This window comes from Sus scrofa, chromosome 8 (genome assembly GCF_054392235.1).
Source record: "Sus scrofa isolate SSC_HxYL_T2T_F1_AM1 chromosome 8, Sscrofa_HxYL_maternal_Yorkshire_Landrace_v2.0, whole genome shotgun sequence".
Classification (NCBI taxonomy): Eukaryota; Metazoa; Chordata; class Mammalia; order Artiodactyla; family Suidae; genus Sus; species Sus scrofa.
The window spans coordinates 102,649,977-102,677,382 of NC_139390.1; the positions used below are offsets into that span (position 1 = coordinate 102,649,977).

Sequence of the window (27,406 nt, forward strand, 5' to 3'; positions counted from 1 at the left end):
ATAACATTGTGGATGTGGTTTGTATAAGAAAGACCTTCAACATTGAAATGCTCCAATTAGTGTGCTCATACTTCAAAAAAAAATTCTGGAGTTCCCGTCGTGGCGCAGTGGTTAACGAATCCGACTAGGAACCATGAGGTTGCGGGTTCGGTCCCTGCCCTTGCTCAGTGGGTTAACGATCCGGCGTTGCCGGGAGCTGTGGTGTAGGTTGCAGAAGCAGCTCGGATCCCACGTTGCTGTGGCTCTGGCGTAGGCCGGTGGCTACAGCTCCGATTAGACCCCTAGCCTGGGAACCTCCATATGCCGCGGGAGCGGCCCAAGAAATAGCAACAACAACAACAACAACAAAAGACAAAAAAAAAAAAAAATTCTTAAAAAACTTTGTATATTTTAGATTCCACATTTAAGTGATATCATGTGGTATTTGTCTTTCTCTTTCTGACTTACTTCACTTAGTATGATAATCTCTAGTTGCACCCATGTTGCTGCAAATGGCATCATTTTTTTCTTTTTAGCAGGGAGGGAGTAGGATGGACTGGGTGTTTAGGGCTAGTACATGCAAACTATTACATTTAGAATGGAACTAAATGTAAATGTGCTACTGTACAACACAGGGAACTAAGTCTAGCCTCTTGGGCTGGAACATAATGGAAGATAATATGAGAAAAATAGGAGTTCCTGTCGTGGCGCAGTGGTTAACAAATCTGACTAGGAACCATGAGGTTGCAGGTTCAATCCCTGGCCTTGCTCAGTGGGTTAAGGATCCGGCGTTGCCGTGAGCTGTGGTATAGGTTGCAGATGTGGCTCAGATCCAGCGTTGCCGTGAGCTGTGGTGTAAGTTGCAGATGTGGCTCAGATCCCGATTTGCTGTGGCTGTGGTGTAGGCCGGTGTCTACAGCTCTGATTAGACCCCTAGCCTGGGAACCTCCATATGCCGCAGGAAGCAGACCTAGAAAAAGGCAAAAAGACAAAAAAAAAAAAAAAAGAAAGAAAAATAATGTATGTATATATATGTGTGTGTATATTTATACACACACACACACACACACACATATATATATGACTGGGTCACTTTGCTGTATAGCAGAAATTGGCACCATACTGTAAATCAACTATAATAAAATAAATAAATAATTTTTTTAAAAAAACTTTGTATATTCCAAACAAAAAGTCCAGACAAAATCCTTATCCTTCCTTAGGCATCAGATCTCTTAAAAATCTGAGGAAATAGGAAGATCTTGCATGTATTTCAGGGTGTTTATGAACATCCCTGAGGCCTGTGCACGGACCCAGATGAAGAGCCCTTGCTCACCCTTCACCTATTTTCATCTCCAATTGAAGAATTAGATGACTCACTCCCCCATGTCGATTTTAATATTTTCTTAATATCTACAGCTTTAATTACTTTGTTTATAAATTATTTTGTAAAATTTTACTTACCCAGAAGATAGTAAATCAATTATATTTTACAACTAAATTTTTAAGTTATAATTTTGTAGACATGACTAGGATTTTCCATCATACATACCTGAATTATATAAAAGTTAATTTATTTAGTTTGCTGATGGGCTAAGCAATTTCCAGTGCTATTATAAGGAATTCCTCATTCTTCTATAGTTACACTGAAATTGGTAGAAGATAATTTTTTTAAACCTTATAACCTGTTCTGTAACATAGCAGAAATTATAGTAAAACTGGGTACAATTCCATCTAAGTTCTTTACTTAGTAAAAGTGCCCTTTAACTGCCATAACATCCTATAGAAACCGGAAATGTCATCTGTCTCTACCTTCTAGCAGGCTCTTCTTAAATAACCCCTGATAGGTAAGAATGTCTCTGTTTTTAAAGATTTCCAGTGAAGAGATTATGTAGCTTTACTTAGCCAGTGTTTGAAGTATGAAACCATGGTGAAACTTTCTGGAAAGTCTTATTTTATGTTTATCCTAAATCACTAATGATATAGGGAACTCTCAATTATGTTCTGTAATGAAGAGACATTTTCTCATAGATAATACAGAGTCGGATCATCCTCCTGGGTCTTTCCTTTATCCCTGCAGTGAAATATCCTGACAGAGAAATAAGGAGCTGCAAAGTACTGACAGGGAGGCTCTAGGAAAGTCTCAGGGGATAGAGTTGGTGAAATCACTTTTCTCTCTACCATTTAATACTTTCTAAAATTTCATTCAGAAGTGAGACTGAAGGAAATGCTTAACTGAAAATAACCGTTTCTTAGCCACTTCAAATCCTTTGGAGAAAGTAGTGACTATAAATTTAAATAAATAAAAGTAATCTTTAAAGTATGTTTTGTGGCAGATTCTTCAGTAACTGTTTGTTGCGCAAAAAAGGAATAAAATTTTGTTAGGTTTCCTATACAAATTTAGCAATAAATCTGCAAATATCAATCCCCTCTATGTAAAAGCCCTGTGGTATATACTGTGGAAACTAAAAACAATCCCTTTTTTTTAAAGTTTCCATCATACATGTGTACGTGTGATGTATATATGCATAAATACAATTCTGTATTATAAAGAAATATAATACAGAATTGTTAAATGTCTTCTATATAAAATAAGTATCAGTGTTGTGATGTGAGAAGAGAACTAAGAAGGAAGCATGAAAAGTGGAGCAGTGATAGAATCTTGGGAGCTCCTGTTGTGGCTCAACAGAAACAAACCTGGCCCCTCTCAGTGGGTTAAGGATCAGGCATTGCCATAAGCTGTGGTATAGATCATAGACATGTCAAGGATCTGGTGTTGCTATGGCTGTGGTTTAGGCTAGCAGCTGCAGATAAGAAGTAACTTAATCATTTGTATCTTTATGATCTTAAATTTTGTGGGCAATTTTTTCTTCCTTCCTTCTTCCTTCCTTCCTTTCCTTCCTTCCTTCCTTCCTTTCTTGTCTTTTTAGGGCCCCACCTGCAGCATATGAAAGTTCCCAAGCTAGGGTTTGAATCAGAGCTGCAGCTCCTGGCCTACATTACAGCCACAGCAACACCAGACCCAAGCTGCATCTATTGACTTACACCACAGCTCATGGTAATGCCAGATCCTTAACCCACTGAGTGAGGCCAGGGATCGAACCTGCATCCTCATGGATACTAGTCATATTCATTACCACTGAGCCACAAGGGGAACTCCCAATTATTATTATATAGCAGAATAAGAATTTTAACTAGAGACACAACCCCGCCCCCGCCCCCGTCCCTGGCTGAAGAGGCAGCTATGTGCCTGTCAGCAGCCTTTGCTGGCCATATACCACCCTTCTTGTAATCGTGTAGAAACTATGTACCTTATGTCCTTGCTAGCAGCTCTGCTAATGGTGCACCAAGCATTGCTTGTCAGTTTCACTTTTGTAATCTTGTTTGCTCAGCTTCTTAGGCAGAAACTCTGTCTGCTCAGGGAAGGGGGGACCGGGACTGCTTGCACAGGGAAAAAACAAGACCCCAGGAGTCTGTATTGCATAAAAGCTGCCCAGAACAAAGACCTGGTGCTCAGACGCTGGAGGTGACTCCTCTGAGCCCTTGCACTGGCGCTGAATAAACCTGGCTATTCCGCATCCCCAAGTGCTGCTTGTCTCTTTCCGCTGCCACCGTTTCTGCAACAGTAGTAATTCTTGGAAGTTATTACTGTTACTCAGATAAATTGTCATGGGTAAGTGAATAGTTTAGGGCATCAAATTATGCAGTAGGTGTATTCTGAAAAGGTTTTATATAAAATGAGTGTTTTGAATTTTACGAATATAGTCTTTGTGTCATCTTCATCTCCATGGTGCTCAAGGGTTATTTCTCATCAGCACCAATGGGCCTGACTTTTACATTTAATTCCTTTTGACCTTAAAAGACTGGCCACTTCAGTTATTTTGCTTTTCTTTTTTTTTTTTTTTTTTGTCTTTTGTTTTTTTGTCTTTTGTTGTTGTTGTTGTTGTTGCTATTTCTTGGGCCGCTCCCGCGGCATATGGAGGTTCCCAGGCTAGGGGTTGAATCAGAGCTGTAGCCACCGGCCTACGCCAGGGCCACAGCAACGCGGGATCCGAGCCGCGTCTGCAAACTACACCACAGCTCATGGCAATGCCGGATCGTTAACCCACTGAGCAAGGGCAGGGACCGAACCCGCAACCTCATGGTTCCTAGTCGGATTCGTTAACCACTGCGCCACGACGGGAACTCCTATTTTGCTTTTCTATGTTTTGTTGTTATGTTGAGGAGCAGCAGTGGTTTTAAACTACACAAGACACTTAAAAGTAAGCACAAAGGAGTTCCCACTGTGGCTCAGCAGTAACAAACCCAACTAGTATTCATGAGAACACAGGTTCATTCCCTGGCCTCACTCAGTAGATTAAGGATCCGGCATTGTCATGAGCTGTGGTATAGGTTGCAGATGCAGCTCAGATCCCAAGTTATGGCTGTGTTGTAGGCTGACAGCTACAGCTCCTATTTGACGCCTAGCCTGGAAATTTCCATATGCCGTGGGTGCAGCCCTAAAAAAGACAAAAAGTAAGCATAGTAATTCATCCTGCAATATTATTACCACCAAAATAAAGCTAAGATTTCAGCTTGTCTGTCATCCAATCAGTGATAAATGCTCCTCATAGTGACCAGTACTTATGAAGACACTGAGTAAAGAATAAGTCATTTTCCTCTTTGTTACCAAGTCCTATTAAGGCAGCATCTGTGTGTTTATCGCCATATGCCTTGCACTTGGCCATAAAGAGTGTTTAGTAAATACCTAGAATTTTATTTGTGGACACTGTTATTTTTTGTTCCCTCCTATGTATTTATACCAAATTGCTTGCTGACTTTAACAATTGTCTACTCAAATACAGAACACTAGAGAGCCTTACCAGGTTTTTAGGCTCACTTGGAAAAAAATCAAAGCTGAAGTTATTTTGGAAGTGTTAATCTATTGATGTATTTTAGAAGCAGAAGTAAGGTCAGAGGGTAAAATCCAATCCTGAATTAACTATTTTAATACTCAGAAATTGACCTGATCTTTTTTTGAAGTTTTTTTCAAAATGACATTGTATCTACTTCTAACCTGAAGCTCTTGAAATTATCTTTGGGCAAAAACAAGATAATGCTTAGATATTGAACAAAAGACAGTTTTGTACTTAGGATAATTCCAGCTAATAAAGCACAAAGGATACAAATGCATAAAATAAAGCATATGTACAACCAAAACAAATTTTAATCCTGAATATACTACACTGAAATGGTGTTGTAGTGATTAACACTACCTTAAAATTTCCGAGATTTGAGCCCTTTTAAGAAGCATTATATGGTAAATCTTAAAATAACAAATACTGGAGTTTCCCTGGTGATGCAACAGGTTAAAGATTCAGCATTGTCACTAAGTGAACCATACAGACTGCTTTGGTACTGGTTCAATCCCTGGTCCCCATGCCACAGGCACAGCCAAAAAAAATAACATACTGGATCTGTTTAATATAAATATACGTTCATATTAATGCCAAATAACACTTCAAGATAATAATATTAAAAAAAGACACTGGCACTTTTAAAGTATGTGTGTGTTTTGGGGTTTTGTTTTTTGTTTTTTTTTTTTGCTTTTTGATATGGCCTATTAATAAGCAAGTTTTGTTTTGTACCCTAGATGATATTTTTGTTGAAAACATGAGCATATATATCACTAATAAAAATTCTCTTTTGTTAGATTTTTTGAATAGTTACATTAATGGCTTTTTTTCTTTTTCCCCTCCTCTTGATTAATAGGAGTGAGCTGAGTCGACAGAAACTTCATACCCAAGAGCTGCTTTCTCAGCTGGAAATGGCAAATGAAAAGGTAGTTGAGGTAAGATAATGACTCTCCAGGGAAGTCCTTTCTGCTACAGCTTGATACACACATTATAGAATTTTACCTGAGCCAAGTCCAAATTAATTCTCTACTTGGAAGTGGCCATGCAGATGCATTTCTTGTAGAAATCATGCATAGCCCTAGAAGTCCACACATAATATAATGTGAATAAAAGCTTTGAAAGTCAATGATTCATCATATTTAAATGACAAAGATAGAGCCCTTATTTCAGTGCTATCAGTATACCTTGTGTTATTTCAGAGCTGTTAGGATCCTCTTTATTTCTGTGCATGTCTAAGAATTTTTTTAAAAAACCAACTCTTCTTATTTTAATCCATCATAGAAGACATAGAGAAAACACATTCGCCTACTGGAATATATTAAAATACTCCTTTAGATTAATACTTGAGGAACATTTGCTATATTTAGTTCTAATTCTTTTCTTGGAGAGAAAAAAAGGTAAATAATTTCTAGATTATGACTAGAACTTCTAGAACTCTAGCTCTTTATTTGATGTTCTAACTTCAAATGTATTTGTTGGAATTTCCCTCACAGTCTGTATGGTTCACTAGCTTTCTGCGCCCTTCTATTGGCGTCATAGAGAAGTAATTACTCTTCAGTTTTATAGCATTATAAATTGATAGAAGCAATTTAGAAAGCAACTAAACAGTAGCTATTAAAATACTCTTTGATATATCTCTCACTGCCGGGAATCTGTTCTAAGGAAATAATATAAAATGTGAAAAAAATAAAGGAAAATATTCAACGCAGTAATGGTAGTTATTTTGAAAGATCAAAAGCAGCTAAAATGATCAGTTAAAAAAGAACAGTTGCATATATTATGAGTTGTCTAATCTGAACTGTGCCTTAACCATTATGGTAGCAGCATAGAAAAATGTACATTATATATGTAGTAATTTTAACTATGAAAATGATGATTATAGATGATGGCATTTCCCCCCCCCAGGTTTTCTCTAGTGTTAATGATATATCTCTTAAATTTAAAACTACATATTTAACTTGGAGGGGGAAAAAAATACATATTTAAACATCTTGGTAAAGTGGAACAGCCAATATAGTTCTCTTCATTCAATTTAATTTTGCTTTTGGGCGCAATAAGAAATAGAATAAGCATATTTTAACAGGATACTGGTATTTTAATATTTTGTATTACTAGACATAACATTCACTCTTATCACTTGTGAGTTAGTACCTGGGAACTATCTAATTCAAAAAACTTTATAATGATTCTAGAAGTACAAAAACTTTGTTTAGGCTAGTAAGCATGGAGAAGGCTAATACATTTTTTAATTGACAGATGGTTTGAACTTGTCTGCAGAACAGCACATTGTGACAGATTTATATTCATGATGACTGTATAGGTGCCTGAGGCTGCTCTAGCAGAGTTATACTGACGGGTGGATTGTCTCCCAGTTGTGGGAGCCAAGAGTCGAAAATCAGGAAACAGCAGAACTGGTTCTTTCTGAGGGAGTGTCTGTTCTAGGGTTCCGTCCTCGCTTCTGGTGACCTCGGAGCTCCTTGTCTCGTACACAGTGTCCTCCATATGTCTTCATGTGTTCTTCCCTTTGGACGTGTGTCTGTCTCTGTGTCCAAATTTCCCTTTTTTATGAAGACACCAGTCATACTGGATTAGGACCCACCCTAATGACCTCATCTTAACTTAATCATCAACAAAGACCCTGTTTCCAAATAAGGTCATATTCATAGATACTCGGGGACTTCAACGTTTTTTGTTTATTTGTTTTTACCACATCTGCAGCATGCAGAAGTTCCCAGGCCAGGGATCGAACCCATGCCACAGCTGTAACCAGAGCCACAGAACTGACTCCTTAACCCACTGAGCCAGAAAAGAACACCCTCAACATCTTTCTTTAGGTACATAATGCAGCCCATAAAAATGCCTTAATAACTCTTGACCCTAATACCACCTGGAGTATACAAAAATATTGAGAAGCAAGTAGAAACAGATTTCTTCCTCTTTTAAGAAAATTTTAAAGTATTATTTAATACCTTTAGCATATAAGTCATTAAAGACAAGTCTTAACTGTGACAATCAGGATTTCTAGAATGAATGTTTTCTGTTTCTTGAACTTTAATCATGCATGCATGTGTCACAGTTTCCTTGGAAGCTTGTCCTAGCACAATCATTCTGAATGTGCTAGCACACAGCACAGCACCACCTAAGAGCCTGATAGAAGTGTAGGCTCTCAGGACTCATCCCCAGGCTGGTAATCTGGCTTTGAGGCCCAGGCCTGTGTTCTCATGCTCTCCAGGGGATCCCAAAGCAGGGTTCCAGCATCTCAGCATTAACAGATCACAGACTGGAAATCTTGCCCTTCACTTCAGATTCACTTGCTTTTGGATTTAATTCATGTTCTTTGGTGGTACATAGTGGGGAACAGAAAACAATTTAGTCATAATATCATAATGTAAAACCAACCTTGAACTTTGAAAGTTGCTAACTCGGAAAAGGTAAATTTGGAGATACTATTTTTGTATTTCCTAAGTGGTAAAGTGATGTCCAGATTTTTCATTGATTATTCCATAAAACATCTCCATGCCACATGTGGATTTCTAACTTGTTTATTTTATATTTCTCCTTAATAGAATGAAAAGTTAATTCTAGAGCATCAAGAAAAATCCGACAGACTTCAGAGGCGACTAATTGAAGCAGAGCAGAGAGCTGCTTCAGCCTCCCAGCAGGTAGGGAGCTTCCTCGTTATCCCTGGAGAATAATAGACAGTCTGAGTGGATGAAAGATAAGAAAAAGTTCTTCAAAAGCTCCCAGAGAATGAGCAGTGTTATTTCTATTTGATTAAATGATTTAAAATTAGTCACTTTAATATTCAGCACTGAAAAAGTAAACTTCAGAAACAAACAGAAATAAACATCAGTTTCCTTCTGTCGACACCTAAATCTACAACTGTACTATCCAATATGATAGCCACTAGCCACAAGCAGCTGTTTAAATTAATTAATACTAAATAAAACTAAAGTCAACATCCTTGGTCACACTACCGGATGTCAAATGCTCAAAAGCCACATGTAGCCAAGACTGTCATACTGGACAGCGGAAAAAGAGAACAACTCTGTCATCCCAATAGGTCTGCACTCCTCTAGAATTATGTTCTGTCTCAAACTAGGTGGGTAGTCACTGACAGATTTGGAGGTAGATGACATTGCTTTGAATGTAGTGTTTCAAATTGCTCTTTGTTTTTATTGCAGTTTTTAAATGGAAAAAATTACTTGGCTTATAGGTTTAACTTCATCTAATGCACAATTTGTATATGACCATATAAATCTAAAATACCGCATAGAAGTTGTCCAGTGGGAAACAGAGTAGAAAATGCAGAACATCAATGAAATAATACAGGACAATTACTCATAATACACACATATCATATAAATTAAATGGGCCATTTATTCTAAAGTAGGAACAGTGGTCTCTCTTAGGAACAAAATGAGAAGTTTAGCAATGATAAAGATAGGCTGGAAACAGACAGTTTAAATAGATAGCTAGATAGCGAGACAAAAACAAGCCAGGTTTTACTCTATTACTAATTATATTTGCTTATAACTGTATAATTGTTTCAATCAGAATTAGTATGATTCTTAGATATTATTACAGCTATTTCATACATAGTAAAGCACCTAACCATAAATACTCACTGAATTTAGTTTATGTTTGTGATATTTATAGATTCTTTTTTTTTTTTGAAACCTATTTCTGGTATGAACATGGCATGGCACTTAACAGGAAATCCTGTAATCATTTATTGTTCTATTACCTTCCCTCTTGAAAGTAATTATAGTTTTATCAAGTAAGTTTAGTTTCTTATGAAATTGTGAACTAATGGATGAATTAACTACTCATTTAAGAATTCATGTATTCACTTAGGTTATAAGCTAATAGGAGCCAGGGTGTAGTGGGCAGTATCTTGTGAGCTTGTGTTTTGGTGTCAGGCAAATAGCCTGGTGCCATCAAGTAGTCATGTGACTTCAGGCCATTTCCACTTCTCTTAAGCCTCAGTTTCTTCATGCTTAATGTAGGATAATAGCACCTCTCTGCTAGCTATTGAAAGATTAAAGGTGTTAACACTTACAAAGCACTTTGCATAGTTATCAAGTGGTAGATACTCAGATATATAGAAATTAAACATCTGTATCACAGTCCTTTAAGCCTCATGTTTACCTTTTTCAAAGAATATTGGTAAAGAAAACGCCTATTTAAAATCACCCATCTGGAGTTCTATAGTGCAAAGGGTACCATTACAAGAATTTGATTATATAATCCAATTGGCATTTAGTCTAGTCTCCTTCCCGACAAGAATTAAACCCACACATCCAACACTGATGTCCCTTCTGTTATTTAAACTCTATAATGGTAAATATTCTACCATTTCTTTGTAAGCTTTTTTTTTTTTTTTAATATTTTATGAAGTAACCACCTCACAGATTTTACCATAAGCTTTTTTCCCTCCATTCTATTCTCATGTGAAGATGGAAGGTAATCATTCAGCATTTTCCCCATTCACAAAATTAATAATTTTAATAATTAAGTTTTATTTTTTCTATTTTAAGTGTGTCTAAGTCATAAACTGTCTTTATGACATATATTCAATATTTTTAAACTTTAAACTTTTGACCTCTCTGAATCCTTTCAGATTTTCCCATTTTCTTCTAAAAACTGAAATAGGAATAATATCCTGCTAAGGGCTTGATATGTAATGAAATGAAGGAGTTAAAATATTATATTGTCCCTAATATGTCATCCTCACTGATGCAGTTCAGCATCATGTCAGTGGTTCAGTACAAGCCCTGCAGTGGTCTCATTCAGTCATCCTCGAAATGTGCTGTTCTGATTTTTCTTTGAATGATGGTTAGATGTTCTGCATGTATCATTCTAAACTACCAAATGCCACACTGTGTTCTTGTGATGTGAGGGATTTTTAAAAATGAGGGCAGTGAAGCCTTTCTCTGCAGGACCCAAAACCTAGAAACTATGAAAAGAAATTAATAAATGACTATGTAAAATTGCAGACTGCTGAAGAAAAAAGTCATAAAGTCAGTGATAAGGTGAAAAAAAATATTTACAACACAAATAACAAAAGGCTAATATCCTAAACACATACAAAGACTGGCTAAATCAACCCCAAAAGTGCTACAGTACAATAGAGTGAGCAAAGGATAAGACAGATGGCTTTTAAACATTTAAAAAGATCTCCAACTCATTCTCCTCTGTAACACAAATACAGATTTAAACTAATCACATATCATTTTTCACCTGTCAGATCATGAAGTTTGATAATACATTGTGGCACTTTCACATATCATTGATGTAAATGTGCATTAGTACAGCCTCTTTTGGCACCCAGTTTGGCAGTATCTCTCGAAAATTGTAAATGTACATACCTGTGACCCAGCGGTTTTAAGAATTTATTCTGCAGGTGGAGGACTTGCACCTGGGCAAGTCTGTGCAAGGAAGCATGTAAAAATAGTAATGGCAGCATTGCCTGTAATTTTAAAAGATTAAAAACCTTCTAAATGCCCATCAGCAGGAAACCATTAAACTATGGAATATACATACAAGGGAAATTTTGCAGCTATTTAGAGGACTAAAGTAGATTTGATGTGGAACTATTTCTAAGGTAGATCATTTAGCAGGAAAAAAATATGAAAAGTATGTATAGTGCTTTATCATTTTTTAAATAAAAAGGGGTGAAGAAAATGGGTATATCCTCATTTAGAATATTTCAAGAAATGTACTTGGAGGCTGGAAATAGTGGTTGTATCTGGAGCAGGGCTGTGGAATGAAGGACAGAGATAGGAAAACTGCCTTTATGCTGTATGCTCTTTTGTACTGTTAGACATTTTTCACCATGTGTATGTGTTATCAATTCCATTTAATATTTAAAGATTATTTTCTCATCCCACTTAATGTGATCTGCCATCATCTTTTTATTACCAGCCCTGCATGGTGCTGGCTCACACTTAGTTTGTGTTCTAGCGTCTTTTCTAACTAACTTTTACCTAGATGATTTTCATTCATTTGTAAAATATATGTTTTGGAGTTCTAAGTATATCACTGAGCTTTGGAATGTCATATTTGACATGCATATCCCTAGAGAAATGCAAATGTTTTAAAGTCTCCAGAGTAAGAGAGAGAGGAACCCCGAAAGTGATCTCTTACAAGACCCCTTACAATAAGATTATTTTCAGTAATTGCAAGTTGTGATGCATTATACTTTGTATTAGTCTAAGATTTTTCTGTAGAAAAAGTAACTACTTACTGATTGTTTATTTCAATTGCAGCTCAGTGTGATAACAGTGCAGAGAAGAAAAGCAGCCTCCATGATGAATCTGGAAAAAATTTAAAAGTATTCATAACTCACAGAACTTTAGAGTTGGGAAAGCTGTTGAACTAGAAGTGTATTAAAATGGTAAAACCTGCATAGAATGGTTAAGGCTTGTGTCATTTTGCATAAGCATTTTCCATTCTGTCTTGAGGGTTATTGGAAAACAGAGCAGTGACAGCTTCCTGTAAGGAAATATAATCCTATATTGAGCTTCAGTGGAGAATAAAGCCAGCTGGGAAGAACTCATTGCCTTCATCAATGTGTCTATTTTTTAATTCCTCCTTTTCCCCTTGGAAGAGCATAATAATTTTCAAACTATGCTAATCATGAGAAAGCGTTTTAAGAAAATGCTGGAATTATAATATTTCAAGTTCCAGGATTTGAGAATTTTACATTTAACTGTTACTTATAACTCATTTTTAAAGTTCCCAAGTGTCCATTTTATTATGAACTCACATGTAATAAATTATGCATTTTCTAAAACAATGCTGTCATTTATTTTAATGTATAATTATAGCAATTCATTTTTAACTTACATGATTTCCAGTATTTATCACATACAGATACTTAAGAATTTGGGAAGGTTTTTATTTAGAGGAAAATGGGAAGGTTTTTGTTTTGGGTTGGGTTTGGGGAAGTTTTTTGTTGCTTATTTGGGGGGGTGGTATTTTTAGCACTGCACCTACAGCATATGGAAGTTCCCAGGCTAGAGGTCCAATCAGATCTGCAACTGCTGGCCAGCACCACAGCCACATGGGATCCCAGCCTTGTCTATGACTTACATCACAGCTCAAGGCAATGCCAGATCCTTAACACACTGAGCGAGGCCAGGGATGGAACCCGCATCCTCACGGTTACTAGTTGGGTTCATTAACCACTGAGCCACAACAGGAACTCCCGAAGAGGTTTTTTGTTTTGTTTTGTTTTGGCTATTACTTAAAGCAGTGTTAGTCACATGAAATCTTAAGTTCTGAGACTGAATTCTCTGCTCTTAGTTTGAATGCGGTATACCCTGCTTTCTGGTCACCATTGCAGTAGTCCAGATAAAAGATGATGATTTAAGTTTGAGGCAACATGAAAACATGCACCGGAATATATTCCACCAGCAGTCAGAAGTTTAGAACTGGTGCCGACAAATTGGGATAGTCATGGGGTCTTTGGCCATGGAGCATGGGGGTTTACCTCGGGGCCTTATGTGACATATGGACTACCTCTTCTCCTCCATTTCTTGGGCTCTACCCCTGGTGATGGCCTTCTTTATCTTCCATCATTACCTTATCCTCCTCCCCACACGGCATCTCTGCTCTTGCTTTGCCATTTGCAGGTTCTTCAGATTACTACTCAGATACCACTGCCTCAGAGAGCCTCAGACTCCAGACTAGTTAGGTCCTCTCGTTGCGTTATTCTTAATATATGCTCTATGTTTTCCTTTATAGCACTTACCAAAATTTGTAATTAACTCTTTTTGAAGTGTTTAATATCATCTCCTCCTCAACAGACTGCAGGCTCCTTGAGAGCAGAACTCATATCTACTGTTATTCATCACTGTATTCTTAGCACGCAACATGCTTCCTGGCACATGGAAGGTACTCAGTAACTGTTTGTTCAGAAATTGAGAAAGAATCTTTAGGGACTAGACCTTAGAAAATGTCTCAATGATAGAACGAGCTCAGGAAGAAGAGTCATTGAAGGAGACTGAATAGGAGCAATGAGACAGAGGCCATAACCAAGAGAACCCAATACAATAAAAACTGGAAAAGGAAGGATATCTGATCTTAAAAGCAGGAGGGAGCAAATGGTTGTTAATGTCAAATACAATGATGAGACTAAATAGTACAGGCATAACAGTTAAATGGTAGATAAACACTTAGCTTACTTCTTAAAGGAGTTTTCACTTTGACTCTCTAAATTCCTTCCCGTGTCATTCACAGACTGATTTCTGTGCAATAGGAGTTATGTTCATATTTATATTTATAGAATATAGTTTATTTTAAAAATAGAGGAAGTGTTAGAATTATATCTGACAAGAAGGGTGAGACAGTAGGACAAAGCATTTCAAAAACTAACATTCTAGATAAATGGGATATAAGTATCATTATTATCCTTTTCAAAAAGAAAATTTAACTTTCCAGATTTATTCCTTCAAGGTGAAATCTTTTAACATAACCACTTTCTCTAAACTTTGGCCATAGGCACCACTCTTTACATTTTAATATCAACTCACCAGTTGGCTATCTTTCTTGAATACTTATTCTTCAGGATAAGAATTAAGTTACTAATATGCAGATAATAGGCCTTTCTGGCCTCTGTTCAGTTTGAACAGACTTACACTATGTTTAGCACCAGAACTAAACATGTATGGTTATTTTAACCCCCAGAAAAGTTTGTTAGCTAATGATTTCTAATGTGAAAATGTAGTGGAGTTTTTGACATTCCTCATATGGGTCAGTCTTGACTTTATTTACACAGACAGTAAGTCCTACTCTGTGAACTTTATTTTAGAAGGCAGGGAAATGAATAGGAATGAGAGAAAAGAGAAAAGAAATGTCCTCTGAATTGAGGACCACGCAGCTAATTTATTATTTATTCATGTTTCTTTATGGTGTCTCCCTGAGGAAGAAAAGCAATATGATTACCTCTTTTTCTCTTTGTATACAAATATGCAAATTGGGGCAGCCAACAATCTTCTAATTTCTCCTCTGGTGTAAGAACAGTGGGAGAACATTAGTAACAATGCAGTCATTCATTTATTCAGCAAATAGGACTATTTCATAGTTCCAAGTTGGCAAGCCAACTCTCGGACAAACCAAGGAAGAGTGAAAAAACACTTTTAAACCTTTTATTATGAATTCTGTTCTTTAACCATAATGTGTTTTATCAATTTTTCCAAAATAAATCTGTAATCAGCTTTTTTGTAAATCTCTTTATCAAAAGTAATGATTTTTTTTAGTTTACTTAAAAATGTATATATGCATATAGATGTATATACAGAGAGGAGACAGACACTTCAGTACCCCAGTGCTACCCATGAAATCTGTTCCTTACAGATGTGCAGATTATATGACGATATTAATGTTATTTTTTTTTCTTGCTTTTTAGGGCCACACCCATGGCCTATGGAATTTCCCAGGCTAGGGGTCAAATCGGAGTTGTAGCTGCTGTCCTACACCACAGCCATGGCAATGCTGGATCCTTAACCTACTGAGCAAGGCCAGAGATCGAACCTGTGTCCTCATGGATGCTAGTCAGATTCGTTAAGTGCTGAGCCATGACAGGAACTCTGACAATATTAATGTTCTTAATATTTATATAGGAAAAAACTAAATAAACATACACATACTTAAGATAACAAAAATCATAGGATGGAAAGGTTTTTTTTGTTGTTGTTGTCTCTTTAGAGCCGTACTTGCAGCCTATGGAAGTTCCCAGGCTAGGGGTCAAATCGAAGCTGCAGCTGCAGGACTACACCACAGCCACAGCAACCTGGGATCTGAGCGGAGTCTGCGACCTGCACCACAGCTCATGGCAATGCTGGATCCTTAACCCATTGAGTGAGGCCAGGGATCAAACCTGCATCCTCATGGATACTAGTCAGATTCGTTACCACTGAGCTACAATGGGAACTCCAGTCAGCCTGTTTTTAACTAGTCTGTATTGTTGCTTCCACACTGTCATAAAAACACGAAAAAATTAGGCATCTGCCTAGCAAAAGTTCATTTATGCTACAACTATCATACTTCTCAGACCTAATCTAGTAATCCTATCCAAGAAAACAAGTTAGATGGATTTCTTCTTAGTAAATCCATGTAGCATCCTAGTAATCCCTGCTCATTACTTTTACGTTTATTTTAAACCTTTTAGTATGGCATTATGGAAGTTCTTGGTCAATATTTTTATCCTTTCTTCAAAGAATAAAAAGCCATCAGAGTGTAATGATGTATAAGGAAATCTTTTAGCACTTAGATCTGTGAAGATTAAAAATATGAGAACAGACTCTCATATAAACTGTGCTGTAGAGGATGAAAGAGATGAGTCTTGTTTTTACAAATAACCAAAAGAATCCATGGGAGAAACTTTTTATGGATCTATAATAACCATGCTGATCTATATTAATAATGTCTATTTATTGCATACCTACCATATGCCAGGCACTGTGCTAGCATTTTGCATTTATTACTTCATATAATCCAACAGCCCTGCTAGGTAGGTATTGCTATTTCTTTTCCAAAGATATGAAAGTACCATAAAAGTTAAACACCTGGCCCCAGGTTCCCACATGGGTGGAAAGTAGCACTGCAGGCTTTCAAACCAGCTCTCTCCAACACCAGGTTCCTCCTGCTGCCAGCATTGCATCCTGAAAGTCTGTGGAATCCATGCTTTTGACGGCTCTCCATTTGCTGACTGTGATTGAGTGGTGACCTCTACAGGTTCTCTGAGTGCCCCAAGACTTAATTCCTCTGGGTCAGAAGGCTTGAACTCACTGTGAACAGCTAGGTGCTCTCATACCATTGCTTCCCACATCCTAGACTTCAGGTAAAGCTTACTAGTGGCCCATTCTTTCCTTTTCCGTTCAAGAATTTGTGTTCTTGATAGAAAATGTAGATGCAAAATAGGTTTTGAAAAATGCTTTCACTTTTCATTCATCAACGTTATTTTAAAGAGTGTCTTTCTTTGCCTTTTCTGATTCTGCTCTAACCCTAAAAGCCCTTTTGATTATCAATTTATATGCATTAAATAGAAAACTTCCTATGACAACTTCATATCTAGTAGGATTTGGTGGTTTTTTTTTTTTTTTCAAACCTTGAAAAGAAATTGGCTGTAACCTAAAAAGTCAAGTAACTTTAGTGAAAAATATAAATCTAAGCAAAGGAAGTTATACAAATTATTGGGTTACCTCTTTTGAAGGTTTCCGGATTTTTTTTTTTCTCCTTCTGATTGACCTTCTAAAGCTTTCTTTTTTGGAAATTGAAGTATAATTGGTGTGCAATATTATATAAGTTAGAAGTGTACAATATAGTGATTCGTAATGTTTAGTTAGTTTATAGTTATTATAAATTCTAAATTCCCCACGTTGTACAATATATCCTCATAGCCTATTTTTATGTAATAGTTTTTACTTCTTAGTCCTCCACTCCTATATTGCTTCTCCCCCCTTCTCTCTCCTCATTGGTTAAGCAGTAACTAGTTTATTCTCTATATCCGTAAGTCTGCTTCTTTGTTTATTCACAAGTTTGTTGTATTTTTTAGATGCCACATGTAAGTGATATCCTACAGTGTTTGTCTTTCTCCTTCTGACTTATTTCACTTAGCATAATGCCCTCCAAGTCTATCCATGTTGTTGCAAATGACAGTTTCATTCTTTTTTATGGCTGAGTACTATACTGTTTATATTTTCTCTATCCATTCATCTGTTGATGATGCTTAGGTTGTTTCTATGTCTTAGCTATTGTAAATGCTGCTATGAACATTGGAGTTCAAACCAAGAACTCTATAGTTCAAATAGTTTTTGTCTTTTCCAGATATATTCCTAGAAGTGAGATTGCTGGATCACTTAGTAACTCTAGTTTTTTGAGGAACTTCCATGCTGTTTTCCACAGTATGGAATTTACATTGCCATCAACAGTGTACACGAGTTTCCTTTTCTCCACATCTTTGCCAAATTTGTTGTGTTCTTTTAGATGACAGCCATTCTGACAGGTATGAGATGATATTTCATTGTGGTTTTATTAGTTTGCATTTGATTAGTGATGTTAAGCATCTTTTCAGGTATCAGTTGGCCATCTGCATTTCTTCTTAGGAAAACTGTCTATTCAGGTCTTCTGCCCATTTTTTAATCAGGTTTTTTTTTCTTTGATGTTGAGTTAATTGGGCTCTTTACATATTTTGGATATTATCCCCTTATTGGTCATATCATTTGCAAATATTTTCTCCAAATCAGTAGGTTGTCTTTTTGTTTTGCAATGGTATCCTTTGCTGTGCAGAAGCTTTTAAAATTTATTTTTTCCTTTTTTTTTTTTCATTTCCCCAATACAATTTTTTTTCTACTTGTACATCATGGTGACCCAGTTACATGTACATATACACATTAGGTCCCATTTGTTTATTTTAATTTCCTTTGTTTTAGGAGACAAGCCCCCCAAAATATTGACAGATTTCTTTAATAGTGGTGATAGTTTCACAAAAAAAATCATAAATATGTTAAAATTGTGTTTAGTAGTCATAAAGTGGTTGATATATAATACTGTATGATTTCCTATGTCAAAATAAGCATGGTATTTTAAAGCAAAGTCTTTAAAAAGTAGTTACTTACTTTGAGTATTGGGACTAGTTGAGGCAAAGATCTGACCCACAAACATTTGATATGAGAAAGAGAAGCTCAGACAACTCAAACAATGAGGCTGGAGCAGAGGCAAAATAAGCAAGGAAAAAAAGGAAGGGGAGTTCCCATTGTGGCTCAGTGGAAACGAATCCAACTAGTATCCATGAGGATGCAGGTTCGATCCCTGGCCTTGATCAGTGGGTTGAGGATCTGGCCTTGCCATGAGCTGTGGTGTAGGTCACAGACACAGCTCAGATCCCAAGTTGCTATGGCTGTGTATGGTGTAGGTCAGTAACTACAGCTTCCATTTGACCCCTAGCCTAGGAACTTCCATATGCTGAGGGTGCAGCCCTAAAAACCACACAAAAAAAGGAAGGCAACTTTGAGGCTGCTACATTGGGGAGGGAAGCACCAGAGAAAAAGATTCGCTTCATGATGAAATTGTTTCACTCTGATAACAGTCTGGAAATTAGAACCATCAGCCAGATTAATGGGTAAAATAAACATAACTAACCCATAATTACAACTGTACTACTTAAAACTCAGCTATATGTAAACCAAGTAGTAGAGTATCAGGATATAATAGAGATACATTAGGATTTACAGTACACATTATTTTTTATCTTTGCTATTTAATTTGGCATTGCTTAACCTACTTCTTAAAAGTTAACCAGGTTTGTTGTACTTTATATCACAGAAATACTGATTTGAAAGTTTTGCATAGCATCAAAGTCTCAAGACACTAGTCCTCATCACAGATTCATCATCAATAAATGTGTAAAAAATGGTTTTTTTTGTTTAAAACAATAATAATGAAAAGATAGGAGTTCCCATTGTGGCTCAGCAGTAACAAACCCAACCAGGATCCATGAAGGTGCCGGTTCACAATCACTGGCGGGCTGTGGTGTAGGTCACAGACACAGCTCAGATCCCACATTGCTGTGGCTGTGGCATATATGGATATATTACTATATTGTTCATTATCCATTAGGTTATGTTCATAGTCATTCAACCAGTACATTAACATAACATTTTAAGCCAAGATCATTGACTTTATAGAAATTCATTGAACCAAATGAAGTTCACGTGTATAATCCTCAGTATACTCAAAAAAACACATGAACTACTTTATGTAAACTCTTTTTTTTTTACATTCTGAGAGGCAGTAGGGTCCAGGGGCCTCAATCACAGCCTGGCTAAGAGTGATTCCCAGCTCTACCACCTATCTGACCTTGAGGAATTTCTTAATTTGTGTCTCAGTTTCCTTGTCTGCAAATAAATAATAGTGCCTACCTAACATGCTGTTTTAAACAAATTAATATGCATAAAACACACAGCAGTACTTTTGCCATCTGATAAGCCCTTCGTAATCATCTACATAAGTCTGGAGGTTCTCTGAAGACCGGAATGACAAAGTCAGTTTTTATTGTAGAAGTTATCACTATGGAGATGGCATTGGCAAGGCTCCAGCTAACTGAGAGGGATTAATTTCAGCAAGACTTGAATCAAGGAAACCAGATAAGAGATTGCTGCAATAATCCAGGCAAGAAATGAGGAGGCTTGAACTATACGCTAAGTGGTAGTAGGACTGAAAGAAGACAGTAACTCTGAAGAGATGTCATAGACCCAGATCCCATTTGGCTGAAGGAATCAAAGAAATAGGGACTCATAAAGCACTCCCAGATTCCAAGCTCGGATGGCATTCTCTTAAGGCAGGATATAGAAAAGGATGAATTCCAAAATCTGAAGTACCTGCATACATCCAAGAGGAAATGCCCAACAAGCCGCCTGAGAGGAACTCAGGAAAACCTGGATGGCAGCAACATCAAACTCAGCAGCCTAGGGAATGTTGAAGTCAAGGAAGCAGTTAACGGATTTGCTTTTACCCTCTTTTTTAATCAAAGGTCTGTTCTGCCCAGACTGGAACGCATCATCTAATGCAGTTCTGAGCATTGAAGGGAAATCATATTGAAGATTTCACCCTTGAAGTTAATTGCGAAGTTTGCCACAGATGGCTAATGAGTCAAAGGTAGAAACCGTTTTCTAAGTGATCTGGATAGAAACACGAACAGGAGTCCCTGGTGCCACATTTCCCATCACATGTTGCAGAATTGCCAGCAGCAGCCCTTCCTTTGGCTCCTGGGGACTTAATTTCCCTGGAGAACTATTGTGGTTATTCAACTTTAAGACCTTGTAGGAAGAATCACAGTTATGTCTCTCTGGGGTCTTACTCAGAGCAAGCAACATGGAAGTAAATAGTCACTAAGGAGAAACAGGGAGAAATAAACAACCTTTTAGCCAAATGTATGAACAATTCGTGTTTTTAAAAAAAAAAAAAAAAAGCACTGGCCAAATTTTTACAAAAATTGTAAACTAGGTACCACTACCCTGTTGTGGCTCCTGTTCATCACAATCTACATGAGAATATGTAATCCTCACTACTTTTGCTGTTCCCAACACAAAGAAAGGTACATTGATTGCATTACAGCAAATGTCTGCCTGCAGTGGTTGAACAGACTGTTTCAGGCAGGGAAAACCAGAAATAGAACTAACACCTTGGTCCAGTTCTGCCAATGCCTCATGCTGCAATTTTGGACTTGCCTTCTTTGTAAAATGCGAATTTCTCTTTTTTGCCCTAATGTTCCAGAACCCTGTGGTCAAAAGAATGAATTTAATGAAACAGCCCTTAGAAAAATTATTTTTAAGAGCCTTACAAATGCAGTCTCTCTGTCATTCAGGAATAACATTTTGCTTCAGAAGGCTCATCAATGCTGGAGAAATCAGTGTCTCACTCCTACTCATAAGAATAGTGTACTACATGCTTTATATGAGATATTCTATGAACTTGCTCTAAATAGCACAGCAACCCCAGGAAGATAGCAGGGTGTCACTCTCTCTTTACAGAAGGGAAAATGGAGGCTTATAAAGGTTATATGATTTGGCAAAGGTCACATGGCTGGCAGACTATAGAGTTTAGCTATTAAAACCCGGTCTCCCCAACCCTAAAGTCTAAGTTGTTTAAACTGTTTTCAAATCTAAAATTGGATTCTGGAAAGAACTCCAGGCAGAGAACACTAAAATCCAACCATTATTATTTATCAGGGTCTTACCATCAAAGTTGAGCCAGAAGGCAGCCCAGTGAATCTGTGCTCTTCCAGTCCTGTCATGTTCCCTGCAAAACTGTTGAGAGTCAACACACACCATTCATGGAAGCAGTCATATACATACATGGCTAAGTCATGTTCATATAAATACTTAGCAAAAGCAGATTCCAAAAGACACTTAAAAATGTATTGCAAAATGTACAGCATTTATTCACATACAGACAAAAAGGCACAAATTCTACTAAATAGTTCAACAGAAAAATACAGCTGTCCTCAACTAGTTTTATAAATACTTTCAAAAAGGGGGTAGAAATAAATACAGGATTGGGTCATGTAATATAAAATAGTCATCTCTACATATACTTTGTTTAATTCTGATTTTTAACTCTTCATGCACCTTTTTTTTTTCAATTTTAGCTGAATGGACACCAAGCTAGGCACATAGTGAAAAAATCCTCTGTACAAGGTTACAAATGTAATGACAAGTTTGTCCATTTCAAAATAATTAAGATTTGTACACAACACATATAACCCTTCATTTAGATTTTGTTATAACCTAACAAATGACATTCCAGGCAACTTTACAGAAGTTTAACTAGCCTACATTTTGACATAATACATTGATCATAATCAAAGATATTTCTTGGTCAGGATGCACAAGGAAAGATAAAGCTATTAAAAAAAAAGAAAGAAAGAAAGAAAGAAGAAGAAGAAAAGAGCAAATGGTTCCATCCTCAGAGTGCAAGTGGGCAGGTTGGGCGAGTTGCCACTCATGGCCCACCTCATTACAGAGTTCCCAGCAGGATGTGAAACTAACTTACAAAGCTATAGTTACACTGTCAGAGAAACCATGCTCCATATCATTTGCATTTCAAAGCAGGAATAAAAAGTGTGGGCTTTTTGTTTTTGTGGGGTTTTTTTTTTTATTTTGTTTTGTTTTGTTTTGTTTTGTTTTTTGGTTCAGCATAACTTGGAACGTTTGAAAGCTTTTCAACCTAAATGTGGGGAAAAAACAGGTAAGGCATTTTTTTTTTTTTTTTTTTTTTGCACAAAACTAGCATTCCTAATAGTGCAAATGAATCTGGTACCTCTTATAATGGTGAGAGGTCATATACTTACTAGAATTTAGATTTTCTTTCTATGGCTTGACAAATTATCCCTCTATATATTCTACTCTCACCCAGAACTGTTGCTGCAGTCAAAAGATAACTAAATAGAGTTCACCTTCTTCTGTATCCAGCAAAAAGTTTTTGCTCATATGCAAAAAATCTGATTTTTAAATTATGAGTGAATGTAAAGCTTGGATTCATAAGAAGCTTCTAATATTGTAGCAACAGTTTATCTGGACAACAGTCTTTCAAAATGAGCCCCATAGCTCAAAAATATCAATCTAAAAACCTGGGTCATTCTTTCCCCTCCCCTGAATTAGCTACTAAAATGTATTGGAAAAGTTAAGACTTGGTTTGAAAATGTCATACATACAATGGGGGTGTATCAGATCTACTATTTGATCATCTGATAAAACTTGCATAGCAAGATGGAATTCAATAATAAGCCTCTTTCCTTGTTGACAATCATCTGGAAGACTTGAAAGTTAACTACAGAACTCAAAACATTATTCTTTAAGTATCAGAATGTCCCTGCCACATGGAAACAGATGTATAAATGAATCAGGAATCTGAATACTGATATTAACAAACTAAGGGGTAATTTAAGGGAAGTTGGGCTTGTTCCAAGCGCCCATAATTCTAAATCTCATTGCTATTTAAACTTTCCTTCTTTTAAGTTTGATTCACAACTACATTGAATTCCAAAGAAAATTAACAGGACCTTAACACTATCCACTGTCTTAATACATAATGCACCACAGTGAGTGCAAAAAACAGAACATTGTACTCAAATTTAATGCTAAATTTATTATTGCTGATAACTTACTAGTTATTGCCATTTGCAATTAATAAGTCCAAGTTACAAATTAGAGCTTAGAACTCTTGACTCCAGAAAACTTATTACACTCAATCTCTTTCCTGTATAACCTTGGTCAATGGTAAGAGGTTATCACAACTTATTGCCTTTCTATTGTTTTTTAAATATAACCTATTTGACTTTTTTTTTTCCTTTTTTTCTTTTTTTCCTTTTTTTTTTTTAAGGAATCCGTTCATGTTGGAAGGCCGGATTCCCTGACACTAGTGGTTGGCTCTGGGAAGTATGAGTCACCAGAGTCTAGAAATTCATTGCTTGAACTTGAATAGCCATTGTATTGTTGGAAGCCAGATGGCCAGGTATTATTGCCAATGGCTAGGGAAATCCCAAGCGCACCCAAAAGGCAATGGCAAGGGAAGAGGGAGGTCAAGAGGACTGGTAAAAATGGGATCCAAACTACCCTTTCTCACAGGTGTAACTTCTCAGTGGCTTCACTTTCCACCAGTCCTATATCCACAGTACATTCAAGGGCTTCCAGAAGCAGGACCTTGCTTACTGGTCTCCAAGCTCCAGCAGCTCTACCTTGTCCCTTCAGACCTTTCATTAATGACCATTTTTTAAAATTTTCTCTTCCCCATCTGCTATATATACACACATGAATTCCTTAGAGTTACTGAAGCTTCAGAGCTACTGCCTATATACTATAATGCAACAAAAACAGCCTTGTGGGCCAAAGTATAAATATGACTTCAAGATCCACCACAGTCCTAGAAAGTAAGTTATATGGGCTATTAAATGATATGTGAGAGTTTCTCAAGAACCATATCTGATTCCATATATTCAGGTAATCAAGAATTTGTGCTTTGGGAAGAACATAGGGCAATAAAAACTCATAAGGCTTATTTAAGCCTTGCTCTCTTTAGAAACTTATTTCATTCTTATTTTAGTGTTTAATTCAGCCTCTAGTCTTAGCAGTGTCTTACAGTTACAGTCTACTCTTGTGTTTCCTTAACAAGTTGCAAATAACACACACTTCTCACAACAATGATTTATAAATGACTCTGAAAAAAAATCAATCTGAATTGCAAGTAAATGTGTTTGTGTAGCTCAGGAGTGATGGGTTTCTGCTCAACCCCATGTCAGAGCTCTCAGTCTACTGGATGACAAACCTGCAGTTCTCCCACGCCATCTGTTTCATCAAGAGGCTAAAATGCTTCTCCTGATAATGTCTGTCCTCCTGTTGATAGTGCTGCTGGCATGTATACATTTCTTTTCTGATGCCTCACTCTCTGAGTCACTCATTTCTACATCAGGGACATACCCGTCATTCTCATTGTCAGATTTCAATTTGCTTTTTGCCCTTTCCTTGGCTGGAACTCGGCCTAAGCCCAAGTAGGGGTAGTCTGAGTGCTGGTGGCAGGCCCCCTCGTGGGCCTCTCCCTGCTGCTGCCGTTCCCCCTTCTTTGGAATCCGGAATCCTCCCCAGTTTTTCACTGGGCTGGCAGGTGTTGTAGGCACTTTGACTGCAGTCTGGTTAGAGTTTACTTTGATGAGGGAGCCGTTGCACTTGGGCACCATCTCTTTCCTCGTGCCCAGTGCTGACTGCCCCGCTCCAGGGGACGTGGCAGCTCTGGTGTTGTCCAGATGCCTCTGGGACACATCTGTGGACCTGAGAGGCTTGTGACTCTGTTTAAAAGGTCTGTCCTTTAAGTCTCCCTTACTGAGATCACAATGCAAACGATGGTCTCTTCTGTTCCCGTGGTCGGGCCTCACCACACCATTTTTCTGTTGTGCTGATATAAGACGCGCTTCTGCAAAGGTCTTTTCAAAACTCAGAAAGCCCTCTGGGGCCATCCCTTCCCTCCTACTGCATAGGTCAGGCTGCTTCAGCAGGGTTTTGCCTTCACTCCCAGCACTGTTCTGCAATGGATCTCGTTTATGGGGTTTTTTCAGCGAGTGAACCAAGGAAGTACCCATTTGCTTCCTGAAGAATGCAGAATGCCACTTCAAATCCTCTATCTTGGGAGCATCAGGGCCCACAGAAGGACTGTTAAACAAAAGTATGTTTTCCAGTGACGAGGAGGAGCAGGAAGAAGAAGGCACACCTATGAACATAAAACCACAAATAAAGAAAAATTAGAGCAGAAGCACATCCAGAATAAAATTCTAGCCCCTTAGCGTGGCCTACTAATGCACACTTCCCACCCCACAGTACAACATATAAACCACCCTGTCTGTAAAAATAAAGACACTACCTACCTTACAATCTGCATACTCAATTCAATATGCTCTATATTTTCTAAAACAGCTTAAGTTCCCGTAATTTTTCACAAAACATCTTTTCAAGGAATACATTTTCTTTCAAACAAAATAACTGATATGATTTTCAAATGGGAGTCACAGCAGAATCCATCCAGGTCAAGCACTGCCTCTATCCTCCACCCTCATGGGGCAGCACCTGCCTTGCCTACAGCCTGGGAGCACAACCACAAGGGCTTTGAAGTTGCTTTCTCCAAATTATCTACACCCTCACTGGGTGTTATCCTATGATGAGGATAAATACACGTAAATTGTGAAGGAAGGTACTTAAAATCATTTTTGATAAAGAGTAAATTTTTTTTTAAAGTTTATATGGAAAACTCATTTGTGCAATTCAACTGAATTGTCATCCAACACAAGCTCAATTGGTGTTTTTCAAACATTTTTGATGCAAATGACAGAACTAAATTTCACAGTGTAACCCAGTAAAAACTCACTTTTCATGCAATCATATTAGCCTTCATATCTTATATGCACTGACATTTGCTACCCTGTTTCACTCATTTTAATGCTGGTGATGACTTGCTAAATTCATCTCACAACCTGCTTATAAACTGTAAGCCATCAGTTTGAAAAATACGGGGCGAATTCAAAGCATACTGGAATTCATCATGAGACCCACATACCTGCAAAATTCTCCAGATCATCTTCAGAGAACAGTTTTCATGTTCTCTATCTCCCATGAGTAATGAACCACCAGAAAAATAAGGTTTTGTTTGCCCCATAGCAGCAGGAAGGAGCCTGGGTAAATTAGTATTGAGCAGACACAGACACACTAGTTGTTTAGCTCACAACTCTAACCGTAAAATCATCATGACCAAGCGGGGGGGGGGGATACCAATCTGCTTTCTCCATAATCAAATGTAGTAGGGTCAACCTTCACACCACACCTATATTTCTTTACTCAGTCACCTGCTATGGGAAAACAGAGGTCAGAGGGACTAACATTTTCTGAACTCTGATACCTGTCTCCTTGACTTGGATCCATGTCTGTGAAGAGCTTCTAACTCATGACTCCCATTAGCACTGTCTCCACTGAGGACGCTTATCCAGCAGAACAGCCCTGCCCAGTCTCAGCATCATGTGACAATTTAAACCATGGGCCCTAGTGGCACATTGAAGTCATGGCCATCTGCACTGACTCACTTGGCATCATCTCTCTGACAGGCAGATCAACATGAGGCACAAATGAGAACACAACTGAAGATGTAGAACTGGAAAAAGAAAAAAAGGCATCCCATTCCACTTTGTTCCCTGGGGGCAATTCATAAGAGTCCCATTGCTTTCAACCCATCATCCCTAGTACAGTTCATTCCTCAAGAGAGCTGGAACAGCAGCCAGACTTCTGAACACAGATCTGCATTTCAGCTCTGTTACACAAAACACTTCCTAACCACTTACCCAAGCTGAAACCTTAGCCATGAAATGCAAAAAAAAAAAAAAAAAGCTGTCTGCAACATCCATGAAAAATGACTCAAGTGAAACCAGATGAAAATGTTCTTTATGGCTTATTTTTATAGGTAATCACTCATTACCTAAGAACTTTTAACAAGAG

The 27,406-nt window shown here is 37.5% G+C and overlaps 2 protein-coding genes across 38 annotated transcripts in view; one reads left to right on the forward strand and one right to left on the reverse strand.

Annotated features, from left to right (window-relative positions):
* SCLT1 (sodium channel and clathrin linker 1) overlaps positions 1 to 27,406 on the forward strand; it is a 265,145-nt gene that overhangs the window by 235,855 nt on the left and 1,884 nt on the right. For 7 of the 13 annotated variants that reach the window (XR_014813020.1, XR_014813017.1, XR_014813015.1 and 4 more), the window contains 3 exons: positions 5,728 to 5,806; positions 8,438 to 8,533; positions 12,143 to 12,669. Coding sequence is in view for 7 of the 13 variants with exons in the window: in XM_013989334.3 (XP_013844788.3) it covers positions 5,728 to 5,806; positions 8,438 to 8,533; positions 12,143 to 12,205 (238 nt within the window). In the remaining 6 variants the exon portion in view is untranslated. Of the gene's footprint in view, positions 1 to 5,727; positions 5,807 to 8,437; positions 8,534 to 12,142; positions 12,670 to 16,514; positions 19,803 to 27,406 lie in introns of those variants that run through there. The other 6 variants (XR_014813019.1, XM_084972937.1, XM_084972939.1 and 3 more) reach the window with 3 other exon arrangements.
* Positions 21,795 to 27,406, reverse strand: part of JADE1 (jade family PHD finger 1) — an 87,562-nt gene continuing 81,950 nt past the window's right edge. For 20 of the 25 annotated variants that reach the window (XM_084972913.1, XM_084972920.1, XM_084972923.1 and 17 more), the window contains one exon: positions 21,795 to 25,637. In XM_084972913.1, coding sequence (XP_084829039.1) covers positions 24,730 to 25,637 — 908 coding nt within the window. In that variant the 3' untranslated portion in view covers positions 21,795 to 24,729. The remainder of the gene's footprint in view (positions 25,638 to 27,406) is intronic. The other 5 variants (XM_084972929.1, XM_084972925.1, XM_084972924.1 and 2 more) reach the window with 1 other exon arrangement.